Below are 19,559 nucleotides of genomic sequence, written 5' to 3' on the forward strand. Positions count from 1 at the left end.
CTTTGTTTCCAGCAAGCAAGATTACATCATCTGCATATCACAGGGTTTTAATAAGTTTTCCTCCAATTCTGATGCCATGCTATTCATATAATTCAGCATCTTGGATTATTTGCTCAGTGTAGACTGAATAAGTATGGTGAAAGAATACAGCCCTAATGCACAGCTTTCCTGATTTTAAACCATTCAGAAACCCTTGATCTATTCAAATAACCAAGTACTTCTTGGTCTATGTACAACTTCTTCATGAACACAATCAAGTGTTCTGGAATATACATTCTTCACCATGTTATCCATAGCTTTGCATAATCAATAAAGCACAGGTAATCATCTTTCTGGTATTCTCTGCTTTCAGCCAAGACCAGCAGCAATGATATCCCTACTTCTACTTCCTCTTTTGAATCAAACCCAGCTTTAGTTTCTGGTAGTTCCCTGTCGATATATTGTTGCAGAGGGTTTTGAATTATCTTCAGCAAAATTATACTTGCATGTGATATTAATGATATTATTCAATGGTGTCCATATTTTCCTGGGTCATCTCTCTTTGAAATGGGCACAAAAATGGATCTCTTCCAGTCAATTGACCAGGTAGTTCTCTTCCAAATTTCTTGGCATAGATGAGTGAGCACCTCCAGTGCTGTTATCAGTTTGTGGAGATTTTTCCATTTATATTCTTTCTGTCAATACGTAGAGCCTTGTTTTTCGCCAATACCTTCAGTGCAGCTTGGCCTTCTTCCTCAAGTACCACCGATTCTTAATCATATGCTACCTCTTGTAATGGTTGAACATTCATCATTTCTTTTTGATATAGTAACTTTATGTATTCCTTCCATCTTTTTTTGATGGTTTCTGCATCATTTAAAATTTGGCCCATTGTTGTTAAGTGCCATCAAGTTGGTTCCAACTCATAGTGCCCCTGTATAAGAATTCCAAGGAGCAACTGGTGGGTTTGAACTGCCAACCTTGTCATTAGCAGTCCATTGATTATCCTGTAGCACCTATAGAATGCTTCAATATTTCAAGTTGAGGCGTAAATATTTTTTTCAGTTCTTTCAGCTTGAGAAATCCTAGTTATGTGCCATGGAGTTGGTTCCGACTCATAGCGACCCTGAACAGGGTTTCCAAGGCTGTAATCTTTACGGGAGCAGAAAGCCTCATCTTTCCTTCTGCGGAACAGCTAATAGTTTTGAACTGCTGACCTTGTGGTTCACAGCCTGATTCATAACCACCACACTGCCAGAGTCCCTACAAGACTATATGCCCTTAAAGCTAGAACTGTCTTATTCGTCTTCATATGGCCAGTTGTTGTTATGTGCCATGGAGTCGTTTCCAACTCAGAGCGACCCTATACAGAGTTTCCGAGGCTGTAAATCTTTACAGGAGCAGAAAGCCTCATCTTTGTCCCGCGGAACAGCTGGTTGTTTCGAACTGCTGACCTTGAGGTTCACAGCCCAATTCGTAACCACTACGCTACCAGAACTCCTTCATATTTCCAGTAGCATACTGTTTTTGTTGTTGTTAGCTAATGTTGAGTCAGCCTTGACTCCAGAACTAACATAGGTTGTTCTGCTTGTAACGTGAACAGCAAGGTTGGTGGTTTAGGCTTGCCAGCCGCTCCTTGGAACCCCTATACAAGGCTGTTATGCGTAGGAACTGACTCGACGACACTTAACAAGAGTTTTAACAGAAGCAGATTGCCAGGTCTTTTCTTATCTTGTACCATTGAGTAGCTTTGAACCGCCAACCTTTAAGGCGTTAGCTAGGAACTCGCCAGCATCATAATAGTTCATTTATATATGCTTACTAAATTAATTAATATGCTCTGATTTGAATCTCCAGATAGACAATGCACATTTAAAATATACATTTGTACACCATAAACATAAATTTGACCCTAATATTAATTGTTCATTAACATCATGGCCATTTTGGTTAACTTGCCAGAACTAGGGATGGCTCAGGTTTTTTAAAAAGCTGTCTCTTAAGTGCTTTAAAATGATACATTCATTTCCCATCAAATAAGTTTAATGTACTGGACTACAATATCATTTTGAAGTCTTTGTTGTTAAATGCCATTGATTTGGTTCCAACTCAGTGACCTTGTATAGGGTTTTTGAAGAGCATCTGGTGGGTTTGAACTGCCACCTTGTGGTTCAAATCAACTTTGCAGTCCTTCTCCTACAGTGCCACATTAGGATCCCTTGTAGTGTTTAGAATTACTTAAGAGCAATTAGGCCTCTTGGTGTGTCTCTATAGGATTAGCATTGGACTGTGGACTCTGCAGTTCAAACCCACCACTATGAGTCAGAACCTACTCAATGGCACTTAACAACAAGAGTGATTAAAGTAACCATTGACTTAGCTCTTTTCCCTTTCACTGGTATCAAACCTCCATTAATATGTCACAGCCTTCTTCATTGGAGAACTGAAAACAACTACCAGTTAGAGAATTTTTTGTTATACGGCACTTAACAACAACAACAACAAATCATTTCAAAAATTCATTCACAGATTTGCTAAGATTGTTATTATATAGGCACTATTGCTCGCTTGTATTTAGAGTGACATTGCTGGCAGGGAAAGAAGGGTTGGTAGAGATGAGCGTTTTCTTATGATCCAGGAATATTCTATAAAATTGGTAAGAGGAAAGCACGCATACAGAAGACAAGAAGCCACATTAGGCAACAGTGAGACGGTATGTGATATATCTTTAGTTGAGTGGTACCAATAATACATATTTTTCAGAGAAGGTCACTATGAGAATTTAGGAATAACCAAGTTTTTTCTTTTCTTTTTTCCTACTCTCAGTGTTTCTAGTTAGAGAAAGAAAAAGTAATCAACAGATGGTTTTATTCTGTCTTCAGACTTCTTTCTTTCATTATTTCCATTATTGTCACAGACATACAGCTGCCTCGCCTATTTTTTCATTTTAGCTTTTTAAAAATATTATAGAATATTGATATATTAGAAAAAACTCTAAGCAGAGAACTCAAGAAAAGCTAGTTTACCACTTCAAACACATACTACTTTTGACCCTGACCTCTCTAAACTTTAGTTCAAGTCTTTAGAAATACTGAGGTATTCCTTTTTTGTTAGATTCCTTGGATGTGAAACTCTCCTTTCATAGACAAAACCATTGCATATGAATAATAAAGACTCTTTCTTTTAGTGGTCTTACAGACTGGAGAGAGTGCTAGTGAATGTTTTTGTCTTCGATGCCCATCTGTTGGAAATGTTGAAGGTGGAGTTGCAACAGGGCGTTATATTATCTCCTGGAAGAGGTAAAAGTTACCTAAGTCCTACCTTTTCTATAATGTCTTTGCTGTTCTAATACTTTCATTATTTGCCATTGTCATTAAATAGTTGCTATAATTCTGGACAGCAGAATGGAAATCACTGTTGTGCTCAGTGTTAATCACAGAACCATAAAGACTAGGAATGATAATTGAACTTTTATTTGCTTTTCACATTTGTGACAAGTAATTTCAACAAAACTAAATCTCTACTATATTAGTAGAGACAAAAATGTCCGTATATTAAGTCAGTAGGATTATTGACTTAGAAAGCCTAAAGAAATCAACAAATGATTAGAACTAAGGTTAGTTTGAACTGAAAGGCCAGTGGTTCAAACCCACCAGCCGCTCCTTGGAAACTATACCAGGGTCAATATGAGTTGGAACCGACTCAACAGCACTTATCAACAACATCAACAAGATTTCAGCACAAATGCTGGATCTAGTATCAGTACATAAAATTCACTTGCATTTCTACAAAAGGGTTTCAAAAATTTTGTGGAAAACTTTTAATTTTTTAATTCAGTTTTTCCACAAACTTTTTGTAGCCTCCTCATATGTCAGTAAAAATCCTTTAAACAGAATACTTTTAATATAGCTGGAGTCCTGGTGTGATGCTATAGTTTAAAAGCTCTGGACTGCTAACTACAAGATTGGTGATTCAAACCACCAGCCACTCCTTGGAAACCCTTTACTGGGTTGTTATACGTTGGAACCAACTTGACAGCACTCAACAGCAGCAACGTATAATAGATCAAAAGAAATAAGTTATCTAGGAATAGATCTTATTTGTAGTCTTTAAGTACTGTGGAGCCGTTTCAGACTCATAGTGACCCTGTATAGGGTTTCCAAGGAGTGGATGGTGAGTTTGAACTGTCAACCTTGTGGTTCAAACTGACCTTGCAGTCCTGTGTTTTTGCTTACAACACCACACCAGATCTAATAGAAGAGTATATTAAATTTATGGAAGAAAATTCTAAAACTTCAAAGCATTAAAGGAAGACCTAACTAAGTAAATGGGAGAGATACACAAATTGTGTTTTTCTTATTTTCTTTTGTGGAACTTAATACTCAGATGCTAAAATTTATGTGGAAAGGCAAAAACAGTCAAGGCACTCCCAGGAGAAAAACTAAACTATGCATTTTTTTAAGATTCCAAGACTGATTATAGCTCTATGGTAGTCAGACACTATAATATTGGCATAGGGATATATAAATAAATCAATTTGACAGAGAGAATCTAGAAATATATTCATGGATCTCCATACATAATCCATAATTATCTAAACAATATTTCACGGCAGAAACATGAAAGATCAGTGGGAAAAGGATGAATTGTTTTGTAATTGGTGCTGAACATTTCTTTTTCATTTGGTCTCTACTGTGTACCCTGTATGTAAAGATTAATTCTAGACATGTTAAAGGTTAATTGTTAAAAAGGAAAACTGTTTGTTTTAGTAGAAAATATAAGGGAATTACATTATAACTTTGGAGTAGAGGAGGGTTTCATCAAACAAAACAAAACAAAGTGTACCAGCCCCTTCTTGTTAGGGGCCATCAAATTAGCTCTAACAAAAGTTGAGCAAAATACTTGATTGGGGAGCTTAAATTAGCAGAGGAAGCCATGTGGTCATAGATGCATGGAGAAAGCTCAACCTTAATAGTCACCAGGAATGACAAATTAAAGCCACACTGAGGTTAAGATGAATCCCACTGGTTTGGAAAAATAGAAAAGACACAACCAAAGTTAGAACAATTGATTAGGAATTCTATTCAGAAGCACCAGGTAAAGTTGAAAATACCTGTATCCTACAATCCTAGAAAAGATTGCAAACATGTATACAAAGGAAATACATATATAAGAATGTTCATAGCAGCACCAACTATAGTATTTAAAAATTGAAAACAAACCAAACATCCATCACAATGATAAATGGTGACACATTCAGAAAATGGAATGCGATGAGGGGACTTCAAAAACATTGTAGAGAATATAATTCAAAGATAATAAGATTTTTGACTGAACTTTTTGAAGCCCCCTCATTCATATGTTATTGTTAAATGCCATCGAGTCAGTTCTGACTCAGCGACCCTGGATCAGGTTTCCAAGGAACGACTGGTAGGTTTGAACTTCCAACCTTTGTGATTCATTGTCCAGTGAATCTACAGTGCTACAGTGCTACACCAAGAATACATTTATATATATGTATGTTTATATTTATATATTTTTTTATATATCCTAATATTTATAATCAATGAAAATGAGTTATGTGAACATAACAAGTTGCAAATGAGAATATGAACAGATTGTGCGTATAAAAAATTGGAAAACATACTATATATTGCTTAGGGCTACATACCTGATTCAGAAAAGATAGGAAAGATGATACAATTCAGGATAGCCTTCACTTGTGGAAAGGAGGTTGGGTGATGCAAGGAGGAAGAGATACATGGGAGATTCAGCCCTTAGGCTGAGGGGAGGCACCTGCACTGGATGTGTTACTCTCTTTGTATGTCTTACTTATTTTGTAGTAAGTTTTAACATAGGTAGTATAATTTTATTTTTAAATATGGAGGAAAAAATAATGCAGTGATACTAAGGAAAACTAATCTCAGCTAACTTTTTTCCTCTTCTGAATTTACCATCTGTGTGCAATTCTATATTTAACATCTGATTTAATTTATATGTTTACATGCGTTAAAACAGCATTTTGAAGGCATTACTTAATTATTACAAACACATGTTTAGACTTGTTTTGTTTAGAATAAACCTATGCATGTATGAACTAGAACCCTAGTAGCAGTACTTTTTGACACCCTTGTATTCAAAACAGAAATAAGATTCTACAAACTCTTCCTTCACAAAACTACTTTCCTAAATGGCTTGGGAAATGAATAAATAGTTTATCTTTTCTCTGAAACTTGTTGGTGGATGTACATGTTCTTGTTTGGTTTTGATTTATTGACTTCTTACATGAAATGTGGATTTGAAAGGCAGTCTTTTCTCCGTAGAACTTCAGCCATGGAAAACATCCCTGTCATTAGTACCATCATCACTCTGCCGCATGTGATTGTAGAAAACATCCCTCTCCATGTGAATGCAGGTAACCAGAAGTCAAATTTTTCTTGAGGAGACGAATCTAATAATCTTTGTTTTCACTTATGAAATTTTATTTTTAATGTTTTCTTCTGAAATTTTTCAAACATTTACAAAAGTAGATTTTGGCCAGCTTAGTTTCATCTATACCCCTTCTCATTCCTGCCCCCATTATTTTGAATCAGCTCCCAGGTATCATTTGAAAATATTTTGATATTTGTCTTTTAAAAATTCATTGCTTTTTCTAAACACGATCACAATACCATAATTATGACTTAAAATTTAAGAGGAGTAACAGTAACCATGAGAGCGAAAGAGGGACAGCTACTACAAAAGAGAGACAGCTGCCCTCTCAATTCCCCAACCTCTCGAGAAAGTGAAAATACCTCTAACGGATGGCCCCGAACAACTTCCCACGCACTTGAGGTCACAAGCAATCACTAGCGTGTAGCACCAGGCTGAGGGAGAGGTTTGGTGACATCTCATAATGACCATGGAGCAGCTAAATAAGGATTTCTGTCACTCTCCTAAGAAGTCTTCCATCAGTACAAGCTACTCAACATCTTATTATTATTCTTCAGGGAAGAGAGAATCCCTCATCTGTTTTCGTGCAAACCCACACTGTGGCAGCCTCATTAATGCAGATGGCCATGCTGAAGTGTGGACAGATTGGAATGACATGTCTTAAGTTTTTCCAGTATGGGTGGAGCTGTACCACTAATGAGAATTCCTATTCAAATCGTACTCTGATGGGCAACTGGAACCAGGAAAGATAAGAGCTAAAGAATATTGTGCAGCCCAAACCTTTACCTTCCCAGTTTGGACACTATTTTGAAACAACATATGATACAAGCTATAACAACAAAAGGGCACTTTCAACCCACAGACTTAAGAGAGAGCCTCACTGGTTCCCAGGACATCAGCCTGAATTGGATCCTCCTCGATACAAATGCACAGAAAAGTCAACTTATATGAATAGCTATTCAAGACCTCAAATCACACATCAACTTGAGTGTGTATGAGATCCTAATAATGGCCAATTTCAGGATCTAGGGTTCTAAGAAAGAACGAGAAGTTTTGTTTCTTCAGAATAGAATGTAGGATGGAGCATATTGTAAGCACAACTAAGAATATAGCTTGCTATATAACACAATCTTACTCTATGAATAAAATACCCAGAAAATCTGTACCCTTTTTATTGTTGTAACAAAGATTTAAATATCAAGTTTAAGTTCAATTGTGGTGGTGGTGGTGTGCCGTGGAGTTGGTTCCGACTAATAAGCAACCTATATAGGGTTTCTGAGACTGTAAATCTATACGGAAGCAGAAAGCCTCATCTTTCTCCCACGGAACTGCTGGTAGTTTCAAACTAGCTGACCTCAAGGTTAGCAGCCCGACTCATAACCACTATGCTCCCAGAGCTCCTTACTTCTATACTAGGAGGATCTAAAAATAAAAATATTTCTCTCAAAAAAAAAAAAAAAAATTTAACAGTACTATCTTGTTATTGTTGCTGTTGTTAAGTGCTGTTGAGTCAGTTCTGGCCCAAAATAACATCATATTCTCATGTTCATGTTTCTCTCTTTTGACTCTGAGTAGTTTGTATAGTTGGTTTGAATTAGGGTGCAAGTAAGGGTTAGTTAGGATTGCAATTGATGGATAGGTCTCTTATACTTTGTTAATGAAAAGGCAGGCAGACTCCCTCTTCTTCTTCCCCCTTTTTCTTTTATTCTCTTGTTCCTCTCTTCTCCCACCTACCCACTCTGCTTTGTATTACTTACTTCCTATCTTCTGTCTCTGTTCTCCTATTCCCCCTCTTCTATGCCTTCTCTGCCCTTCTCCCACCATCACCTCTACCTTCTTTCTCTCTTCTTGCTGTGTATTTTTTGTTGAAGACACCAAGTCGTTTGTCCTTAGAGAGCTTCCCACAGTCTGTATTTTGATAATAGCATAGTACATTTTAAATGTTTTCTATTCCTATAAATTGATAATTAGATCAGATTAAAGTTTTTAGCTAGAATACTTTACAGGTATGTACCAACAGCAGAAAGCATATAATGTCTGTCATTTCTTCTTTAATAAATGTTTTACTTACAGTGTCACAAACATGCTTTGGCTTATATTAGTTTAGGAAACTGATTGATACTTAGGTAAACCTTTTGTAGATTTAGTTATTACTAAAACCTCAAAGAGTTCACAAGAAAACTTATAGAATAAATAGAGGAATTTAACAAAGGTGCCAATAAAAGGTCAACAAACAAAAATTAATTGGGTTTCTATACATCAACAATGAGAAATATGAAGGGAAACTTAGGGAAATAATTCCATTTACAATACCATCTATGAACATGAAAATTCTAAAACACTGCTTAAAGAGGTTGAAGAAGACTTATGAAAAGATGCCCTGTGTTCTTGGGTTGGAAGACTTAATATTAAGATGTCATTACTACTAAGCTTTTTTTACAGATATGGAAAAGCCAGTTCTTAATTTTATGTTGAGTGCCAAAAGGCCTGAATACCTAAAGCAATGTTGAAACAGAAGACCAAAGTGGGAGGACTACCTTTCCTACTTGAAAACATATTCACAGCTACAGTAATCCAAATGGCCTGGAATAAAATTGAGAGCCTAGAAATAAACCCACACATCTATGCTGATTTTCACAAGGGTACTGTGTTCATTTGATGGCACAAAAATTGTCTCTTCAATAATTGGTGTTGGAAAAACTGGATTTCCATGTACAAAAAATAAAACAGGATCTATACCTCATACCATATGCAGAAACAAATTCAAAATGGAATAAGGACTTAAATGTGCAAATTAAAACATAAAATTCTTAGTAGAAAATACAGGGGCAACACTGTTGGATTATATATTATCAGTGGATTATATAATAAAATCAGTAACTAGAATCTCAAAAAAATTTTTAACTTTTGTGTATCAAAAGAGTTTACCAAAATAGGGAAGAGACAGACTGCTGACTGAGATAATATCTTTGGAACTCACGTATCTGATAGGACTGTAATAGCCAAAATACATATAAAGCTTCAACAGCTTAACAACCCAGCAACAAGGACATGCAGATGGCTACCGAATACTTGAAAAAATGCTCAGCATCATTAGACATCAGAAAGGTGCAAATAAGAACAACAGTGAGGTACCATTTTAGTCTCAGTATGACTAAGGTAAAATTTAAAAAACTGAAAATAACAAAAGGTGGAGAGCACTAGGGAAATTGGAACCTTTATCCATTACTGGTGGAGATGCAAAATGGTAGAGTCATTGTGGAAAACAGTGTGACACTTCTTCAAAAAACTGAAAAAAGAACTACCATATGGCCAAGCAATTCCACTCCTAGGTAAATATTCAAAAGACTTGAAAAAAAAGACAAAAAGAGACTTGTACACCAGTGTTCTTTGCAGCACAATTCACAATAGCCAAAAGGTAGAAACAGCCTAAATACCCATTGGTGAATGAATAAGCAAATTCCTACTTACAGTGGAATGCTACTCACCCAGTAGGAGAAATCACATCTTGATATGTGCTACAGTATGTATGAAATTTGAAGACATTATACTGAGTGAAATAAGTATATCACAGAAGACAATTACATGACCTTATTTATATAAACAGGCAAGAAAAGGCAAATGTATAGAAAATAAAGCTTTATTTATGGCTACCAGGAGTAAAAGGGAGGGGGGAAGGAATCATTCTTTAATGGAGGAAGAATCACACTGATTAGGTAATAGAAGACTCACATTGATAGGGTGGCACCACCAAATATTTGTCATTGCTGTCAGTAGGTTATACATGTGAAAAAAGTTGAACTGGAGAAAATCATATGATATGCTCATATTTACAACAAACCAGTAATGGAGAGTAGCTGCTGAGGCTGTTTATGTACATGCAACCAAATAACCTGCTGGGATTTGGTTCCTTGGTTTGGAGCTTTAAAGATGATGGTTTCATGGGCCATCCCAAGTAATTGACCTAATCAAGTATTTATTGTTTCTGTTCCATCTCCTAGTTTCTTGTGTAGGGCCTGGGGTCTTGAAAACATGTAAGTTGCCATACAGGGCATGGCAGTTGATCTCTGTTTGCCTGGAGCAACAAAGGAAGAAGGAAAGTCAGGAATAGGATGAGGGTATGGATTTGCTACATGAATAGCTGCTTCCTTTGTCGTTAAGACCAGAACTGAATGGTGCCTGGCTACCATTACTGAACATTTTGGTCGAAGCTTCTGCAGAAGAATCCTGATCAAAAGGGAAATAAAGAACAGATTTTCAAATTATCATGGACTCCAGACTTCCTACTGCCATGGGAGCTGGATGAACCTCTGAAACTTGCCTTGAGATAAACTTAAAGCCTTAAACCAAAATATCCTCCTATGTCTTTTTAAAACTAACAGTAGGTTAGCTTCATGAGTAAAAAATGCCTGTCTTAATCATTGTACTATTTTTGAAGAATTATATGGAATCAAAGTGACAACAGCAACTCAAGATTGGAAAGGAACTTTGGGGTACAACAAGTTTATGCTGTTATGGGAGGAACAACTCAAAAAAGGAGAATGAAATTGCTTGTACAACTTTATCACTGCATTGTACATGATGGTTTCATGGGACATGTAGAAACACTTGAACTGTTGTATGTTTTGGTGTATATATTCTTAGCAGCAGCAGCAGCAAAATGCAATACAAGTAGCTGTTGGTTCAAACTCATAGTGACCATATGCACAATAGAGCGAAACCTTGCCTGGTCCTGAGTCTTCCTCACAGTTGTTATGTTTGAGCCCATTGTTGCTGCCACCATGTCAATCCATCATGTTCCTCTTTTTCACTGGCCTCCACTTTTCTAAGCATGATGTCCTTCTCCAGGCATGGTTCCTCCTAACAACGTGCTGAAAGTACGAGAGACAAAGTCTTACCACCCTCGCTTCCAAGGAACATTCTGGCTGTACTTCTTCTAGCACAGATTTGTTTGTTCTGGCAGTCTGTAGTACTTTCAATAGTCTTTGCCAACACTACAATTCAAATGCATTGATTCTTCTACAGTGGTCTTCTTCCTTATACACTGTCCAACTCTCTCATGCATATATTCACTTCCAACTTATACGTGCATATGCAGCTATTGAAAATACCATAGCTTGGGTCAAGTGCACCCTAGTCCTTAAAGTGACATCTTTGCTCTTGAACACATTAAAGAGGTCTTTTGCAGCAGGTTTGCCTAATGCAGTATGTCGTTTGATTTCTTGAATGCTGCTTTCATTGTGGATCCAAACAAAATAAAGTCTTTGACAAAATCAATCTTTTCTGTTTATCATGATGTTTATCATCATTGCTCCAGTTGTGAGGATTTTTTTTTTTTTTTTCATTACATTGAGGTGCAATCCATACTGAAGGCTGTAGTCTTATGTTCTTCATCGGTATTTCAAGTCCTCTTCGCTTCCAGTAAGCAAGGCTGTATTATCTGCATGTTGCAGGTTGTTAATGAGTCTTCCTTTAATCCTGATGCCATTTTATATTCTTCTTAATGCAGTCCAGCTTCTCAGGTTATTTGCTTAGCATACAGATTGGTTAAGTATGGTGAAAGAATACAACCTGTCACACACCTTTTCTGGTTTTAAATCATTCAGTAGCCCCTTATTCTATTCTAATAACTGTCTCTTGGTCTATATACAGGTTCCTTATAAGCACAAGTAAGTTGTTCTAGAATACCCATTCTTCTTAATGTTGTCCATAATTAATTTTGATCCACACAGTCAAATGTTTGTGTGATCAATAAAGCATAAGTAAGCATCTTTCTGGTATTTTTTGCATTCATCCAAGATCCATCTGACATCAGCAATGATATCCTTAGTTCTGTGTCCTCTCCTGAAACCAGCATGAATTTCTGGCAGCTCCCTGTTGACATATTGCTGCAACCATTTCAAATTATTTATAGCAAAATTTTACTTGCATGTGATAATAATGATATTGTTACATGATTTCTGCATTCCATTGGGTCACCTTTCTTTGGAATGTGCACAGATGTAGATCTCTTCAGTCAGTTGGTAAGGTAACTTTCAAATTTCTTGGCTAGAGAAGAGAGTGTCTCCAGAGCTGCATTGTTGTTGTTGAGTGCCATCGAATTGATTCCAACCCATAGTGACCCTGTATAGGGTTTCCAAGGAGTAGCTGGTGAGCTTGAACCACCAACCTTGCAGTTCAAATAACTTTGCAGTCTGACGTATTAGCCCACTGCACCACACCAGGACTCTTAGAGCTGCATTAGTTTGTTGGAATGTTTCAATTTGTATTCCACCAATTCCTGGAGCCTTGTTTTTTTCTACCAGTGCCTTCAGTGCAACTTGAACTTCTTCTTTCAGTACCATCAGTTCTTGATCATATGATAGCTCTTGAAATGACTGAACATCAACCCATTTTCCTTGGTACAGTGACTGTATATTCCTTCCATCTTCTTTTGAAACCTTCTGCATCATTCAATATTTTGCCCGTAGAATCCTTTAGTATTAGAACCAGACTCATGAATTTTTTTCTTCAGCTTGAGAAATGCTTATTAGCATGTTCTTCTCTTTTGGTTTTCTAACTCCAGGTCTTTGCACATTTCATTATAATACTGTCTTTTGTCTTCTCTCACTGCCCTTTGAAATTTCTACTCAGCTCTTTTTCTTCCTCATTTTTCTTTAACTTCTCTATGCTGGAGAGCAAGTTTCAGAGCCTATTCTAACATCCATTTTGGTCTTTACTTTCTTTTCCTGTCTTTAATGGTCTTTTGCTTTCTTCATATATGATGTTCTTGATGTTATCCCACAACTCTTCTGGTTTTTGGTCATTAGTGTCTAATGCAGCAAATATGCTCCTGAGATCATCTCTATATGCAGGTGGGATATATTCAAGGTCATATTTGGGCTCTTGTGAAGTTGCTTTAATTTTCTTCAACTTCAGCTTGAACTTGCATATGAGCAATTCATAATCTGTTTCACAGTCTGCCCCTCGCCTTGTATTGGATAATGATATTGAGCTTCTCCATCATTTCTTCCCACACATGTAATCAATTTTCTGCTTATGTAGTCCATCTGGTGAGGTCCACGTGTATATTGCTGTTGATGTTGCTGAAAAAAGATATTTGCAATGAATAAGTCATTGGTCTTGTAAAATTCTGTTGTGCGATATCCGGCATCGTTTTTACCACCAAGCCCATATTCTCTAAGTGTGGATCCTGCCACTATCACAGACAGCACTGTGCTTCAAGATAGAGCATGAAATGTGGTTCTTGACAATATGCCATTCCTTTTTAGTTTGTTGTTCCTGGCATAGTAAACCATATGCTTATCCCATTCCGAATGGCCAATACCAGTCCATTTCAGGTCACTATAGCCTGGGATATTGATCTTTATGAATTTCAGTTTATTTTTGACAACTTCCGATTTGTTTGCAGCTGTTTCACCTCATTTTGAGTTTTGCCCCATCAGCAAATAAAGGTCCTGAAAGCTTTGCTCCATTCATGTCATTAATATTAACTCTACTTTGAGAAGGCAGCTTTTCCCCAGCCATATTTTACAAGCCTTCCAATCTGAGGGGCTCTTCTTCCTGCACTATGTCATTGTTCCTCTGCTGCTGATAAGGTTTTCCATGGATAACCCTTCATAGGTGATCCGTTTCTCCATCTTCTTGGTCTGTCTTAGTCTGGATATTTTGCTGAAAGCTGTCCACCATGGGTGACCCTGCTGGTATTTAAAATATTGGTGGCATAACTCCCAGCATCACACAAGCCACCAAAGTACAACAGAGAGACAAGTGGTAGAAAGTTATCACTAAAACTTCACCCAGCTTCTGATATCTAAGGCCCTTTTTGAGACAATCATTTTCATAAGGATACTGATTGTCAAGGAAATTGTCTGAAGAATTCGCTTACTTGGCAAGAATATAATAACTGTATGAATTTAGATAATTCCATGTTTGTAGAATGAGATACATTTACAAAAAGAATCCCTAAATGGTGAACTATTTTCTTAACTAAGGAACATGTGACATCTTCCTGTGCAGATCTGCCATCATTTGGGCGTGTCAGAGAGTCATTACCTGTCAAGTACCACCTACAGAACAAGACTACCTTAGTGCAAGATGTGGACATTTCTGTGGAGCCAAGTGATGCCTTCATGTTCTCAGGTCTTAAACAGGTACATGCAATTGATGATGTAGAAGACACAAAATCGTGGCCACAAAAAGGCTGACCATTTATTTTTTACAAATCAACTGAGTACAGGTGACCTTATTAACGACTGTTCTGATAATAGTGAACTGATTGTAACTTTTAAACATTGAATACAGTTTCCTATAGAGGTAGATTAAATAGGAAGCCCTTTTCACATCATTGATAGCAGAAATCATGCAGGTTTTTTACTCCTTGTGAAACGTAAGTTCGCTAATCCTTACGCTAAATTACACTTGAATGATTTTAAGCTTAAGGACTTTTTCTTCATTTTAATTTGTGGCCTGGAAGTATGGCTATACCAACATTAGTGCTTATTTTTTTCCTGAACTATTGATTTTTTTTTTTTTTTTTAATTAAAAGATTGTAATGCTCATAGAATTTGTTTATCTTTAGTGTGGCAGATCCCTGGTGGCACAGTGGTTATGAACTTAGCTGGTAACCTAAAGGTCAGCAGTTTGAACCCACCAGCTGCTCCAAGGGAGAAAAATATGTCATCTGCTTTCATAAAGATTTACAGCCTTGGGAATCCATGCAGCAGTCTGCTCTGTCCTGTAAGGTTGCCATGAGCTGGAATTGACATGACACAACACGTTTTGTATGTTTGAAATAAATTATTCAGATTTTTGATTCACACATTTTAAACCAGAGGTAGAAAAGTTCATCAAGTTTTTAGTGAACAAATCTAATGCTCTCAGACAAAACCTGAGTCCTGTCCTCCACTGTTATTATGATAACAAAGAGACTACTCTGTATTCAGTAAATCATTTTTATGAACAAGGGCACAATGAGAGGATCAGACTGCCTTAACAATCCAAGTGTTTGCCCTGACTAGTCACCTATGGGGTACACATTCTAAGGGCTGTTGGTGGTTAAATGCAAAGTAGAATTACATATGAAATATACTTCAACTCCCTGTAATATTCTTCAGCTGTAAGTTAAGATACTGAATATATAAGCTATACTCTGTTGATACACACATGCATGTATTATTTTTGACACACATGCATATGTACATATACATATAGATATACTCAATTACAAATGAGAAAGCTTTTCTTCAGTTTCTTGACTTATAGTTAGAAAATATGATGCCAAAATTTTCCAGTTTATGTTCTTTTATAAAGTATTGCCAAAGATTTTCAAACATCTTTTTTCATTCTAAAGCTAACTTAGGGAGGTTAAAGGTAAAAATTTCTAAAGAGAAAACCATAAATAACTAGTTTGTAGTGTGTTAACATGGTGTTTAGAAATGGAATCTTTTCTGCAAATGATTTTCTGTAAAATCTACCTGCTGTTAAACACAGAAAGCCCATCTTGTTCTTAACGCCTGTACAAGTTGCCTTTGAGATGTTGGTAGAAACTGATCTAGCCTTATGCTAATTCTGCCCTGCAGTTTGGGGTCTGTTGGAGAAATTTATTAAAGAGTGAATATTTCACCAGAAAGATTTGGATGCCCAGTCATTGAATGATAACTTGTGGTTATGACATGATCATCTTTTTCTGTTAACTCTTTATGATTTAGATTCGATTACGTATCCTACCTGGCACCGAACAGGAAATGTTATATAATTTCTACCCTCTGATGGCCGGTTACCAACAGCTGCCATCTCTCAACATCAACTTGCTTAGATTTCCTAACTTCACTAATCAGCTGTTGAGGCGTTTTATACCTACCAGTATTTTTGTAAAGGTAAGGGATGAAAATTCTTTGCTATGTAAAGTCATTGTCTTAAAAGCAAACAAAAGAAGACTTTTATTTAAACTTAAAAATATTTTGAAAGTGACAGTGATAGTTTTGACTTACATTAATTTGGTAATATTGCTATTCATATCTGTTAAACTTACTATAATTTTGTTGAATCTAATTTCAGAGAGTCTTATTCCATTGTTGTTGTTAAAGTGCCATTGAGTCGGTTCCAACTCATAGCATCCCTGCATAGGATTTCCAAGGAGCAGCTGGTGAGCTTGAGCCATCCACCTTTCAGATCAAACCAACCTTGCAGTCCAGCACATTAACCCACAGCGCCACAACAGAGCTCGTTGATTCCATTAGATAGCTTATAATTTATCCTCACTGAAGCGTCGAGTCCCTGGGTGGTACAGATGGCTAATGCTCTCAGCTGCTAACTAAAAGGTTGGAGATTGAAGTCCACCCAGAGGTACCTTGAACAGTCTATTTCTAAAAAAATCAGCCATTGAAAACCCTATAGAGCACAGTTCTAGTCTTGTCTCTTATTGGGGTTTCCCTGAGTTCAGTTGACTCAACAGCAATGTTCACAAGAGAGGTGACTGGAATTCTGGGAACCACTGTCTTTATCAGTTGAGGAAATCTACATTTAAGTTTTTGTTTTTCCTTGTAAAATAAATGGAACAGTCACTGACTAAAGTTATATATTCCAACATACCTTAATTAAACTCTAGAGCCATGCTGTGTATTGTGGTATTCACAGTCACATATGGCTGCTGAGATTTTAATTAAATGAAATTAAAAATTTGTTCATCAGTTGCATAAGGTACATTTGAAATGCCCAATAACCATGTGAAACTAGAAACTCCTATATTGGACAGTGTTGATACAGAACATTTTAATTATTGCAAAAGTTTTGTTGGACAGTGCTACCCTAGAAGATTGGATTAATATTTTTCTTTGTATGAAATAATTCCGTTTTCTTATCTGCATGATGTGCTCACCTTGTACCCCTGCTTGTAAAACTACATTTGTCAAGGAATTGATTGTAGTTGCCAGTACTCTGATTGTAAAACTGAATATCCTCTATCAGTACAAAAAAAATCACAGGAAGGTTACAAGTGAAGACTGGGAACCTGTTCTTCATTTATTTCATTCCTACCCTGATTGTCAGAGACATATGTATACGTACACACACATATACAACCACAAAAGCAACAGAACTGAAAGTAGGAAGTGTTCCCTTCATTTCCTAAGGGAATTCTTCCAGGAATTATCTGCTTAAAACATAGCAGATAGATTCTGTTTGTCAGGTTATAACACTATTCAGTTCATTTCCTGATCATCATGAGGTTTGTGGAAACCCACAAACCTCTGCTATTGTTAACAAGAATTTCACTCTTTAGTTACCAGGCAACTCTGGAATGCTGCTAAACTGTTAGAAATTTTACACCTACAGATTTGCAGTGTTTTATTTTTTTTTCTGTCAGTAACCTTAGAAAAAAGGCAGTTTTTGTTTTTATGTGCTTTTCTCGTAATATTCACTGTTAGATATTGTCGAGGCCATTGGGAATCAAAAGAAAATTTGGGAGATCTTGAATCCCTTAAAAGGAGTTTTCTATCGACTCACCTTTTTCGCCTACTCAAAACTTGAGATATAGCAGGGCATTGGGGCAGAAATAGTAAATAGTTCATCAAGAGTGGTAAATTTCATTTCACGTGCAGCCAGTGATAGATTGGTAGTAGCTGCTAGGACACAAGGTTCACCTTTGAAGATGTGGGGACTGAATCATGAAGGACATGATCGTGGGTGATGTCTGCTGTTGGTGTCAGAGGGAAGCATGGCAGTCTCCTGCTATTCAGTGCCACCTCTGGAGAAGGTGAGGGGAGAGTATGGGGTGGAAGAAGAAGCATGCACTGTATTGCAGTACTTGCACACACATACTTTATGCAAAATGCTTCCAAGAATTTCAAAACTTCTCTATGAACATGAGTTCTTTTGGTCATTATCACTTTCTAAGCCTATTTTGTTTTCCCACTTTAAAGCCACAGGGTCGACTGGTGGATGAAAACTCAATTGCTGCTGCATGATGTTCAACATTGACCTTGGCTGTTCCGACAGTTGAGCTGTGGGTTTTCATTGTGAATGATAGCTTTGATCATGGTAAAACAAAGTGAATCTTTTCTATTTTTTAATGAATATTATACCAACTATCCAGAGGAACACATGCTTAAAATATTAGGACAATCTATCCTCTCTTATATTTTCACTAATAAATATTTGACATCTGTCAATGCTACAAAAAAGAATATCAGTCCATTGTTATTTATTGAAAGTCATTTTATAAACAGTCAATTCTTTAAAAAGTGATTTGCATGTCTACTATCAGAGAAGAAAAATGAAGCATCCCAGAATTGACAGGGTAAGGAGAGGACAGTGAACCAAATTTGTCCAGTAAGGTTCTGAGTCTACTGTGAATCTCTTCAGAGATAGCTAAACTGTAAATAATTCCATCTCATAGCTATAAGGTGGGCTCAGAATATATACAGAACATTTTATAAACAGTTGTATGGCTGATACAGAAAATCTCCAGAAAGTTGTAAGCAAAGCAATTTAAGTAAGTTTTCTAACACACCTTACTACCAACACATGTCCAACAGGTAGAGCTCCTAGCTACAATGCAAATCATTAGGGAGCAGTTCACATGTGTATTAATAAACCTTCATGTGAAAGGGTCTGAACCACAGGATATGAGCATAATTCCTTAAACTTAAAAATCTTTGAAAAAGATACAAGGTCTAAATAACAACCTTTAGTTGTGATGTGCAGTTTCAGAAAGCTATTTAAAATTCTTAATTCATGTAAATAAAAATCATATTTTGAAAGTATTCTTTGTTAAAATACTTTACTAATTTAAAAACACCTGGAAAAAATTACATTATTTAAAGTGCTGGAGTTGTAAAAAGGTGATAAGTGATGTAAATAAACGCATTCTCTTTCGGATTTGCTTGTATCTTTTATTTGAAGTCCTGGTGTGGTGCTGCAGTTAATGCGCTGGACTGCAGAGTCAGTTAAAACTTCAAGATCAGTGGTTCAACTGCTCCTCGGAAACCCTATACAGGTTCTCTATGAGTCGGAACTGACTCAGCGGCCTTCAAGAACAACAGCATCTTTTATTTATTTTGTACTTGTTTGATTGCAGCTTCATGAAATTGTTTTTAACCAAGAGCACCATTACATGAGATATAATGGAGAGTGTGCATTCCTTTCCT

General features: G+C 36.6%; 1 protein-coding gene across 1 annotated transcript in view; it reads left to right on the forward strand.

Annotated features, from left to right (window-relative positions):
- Positions 1–18,392, forward strand: part of TRAPPC11 (trafficking protein particle complex 11) — a 64,724-nt gene extending 46,332 nt beyond the window's left edge. Inside the window, exons 25-29 of the mRNA XM_006834426.1 lie at positions 3,167–3,278; positions 6,303–6,394; positions 14,431–14,564; positions 16,122–16,289; positions 18,333–18,392. Coding sequence (XP_006834489.1) covers positions 3,167–3,278; positions 6,303–6,394; positions 14,431–14,564; positions 16,122–16,289; positions 18,333–18,377 — 551 coding nt within the window. The 3' untranslated portion in view covers positions 18,378–18,392. The remainder of the gene's footprint in view (positions 1–3,166; positions 3,279–6,302; positions 6,395–14,430; positions 14,565–16,121; positions 16,290–18,332) is intronic.
- The last annotated feature ends 1,167 nt before the right edge of the window (positions 18,393–19,559 follow it).

This window comes from Chrysochloris asiatica, unplaced genomic scaffold, assembly GCF_000296735.1.
Source record: "Chrysochloris asiatica unplaced genomic scaffold, ChrAsi1.0 scaffold00011, whole genome shotgun sequence".
Classification (NCBI taxonomy): domain Eukaryota; kingdom Metazoa; phylum Chordata; class Mammalia; order Afrosoricida; family Chrysochloridae; genus Chrysochloris; species Chrysochloris asiatica.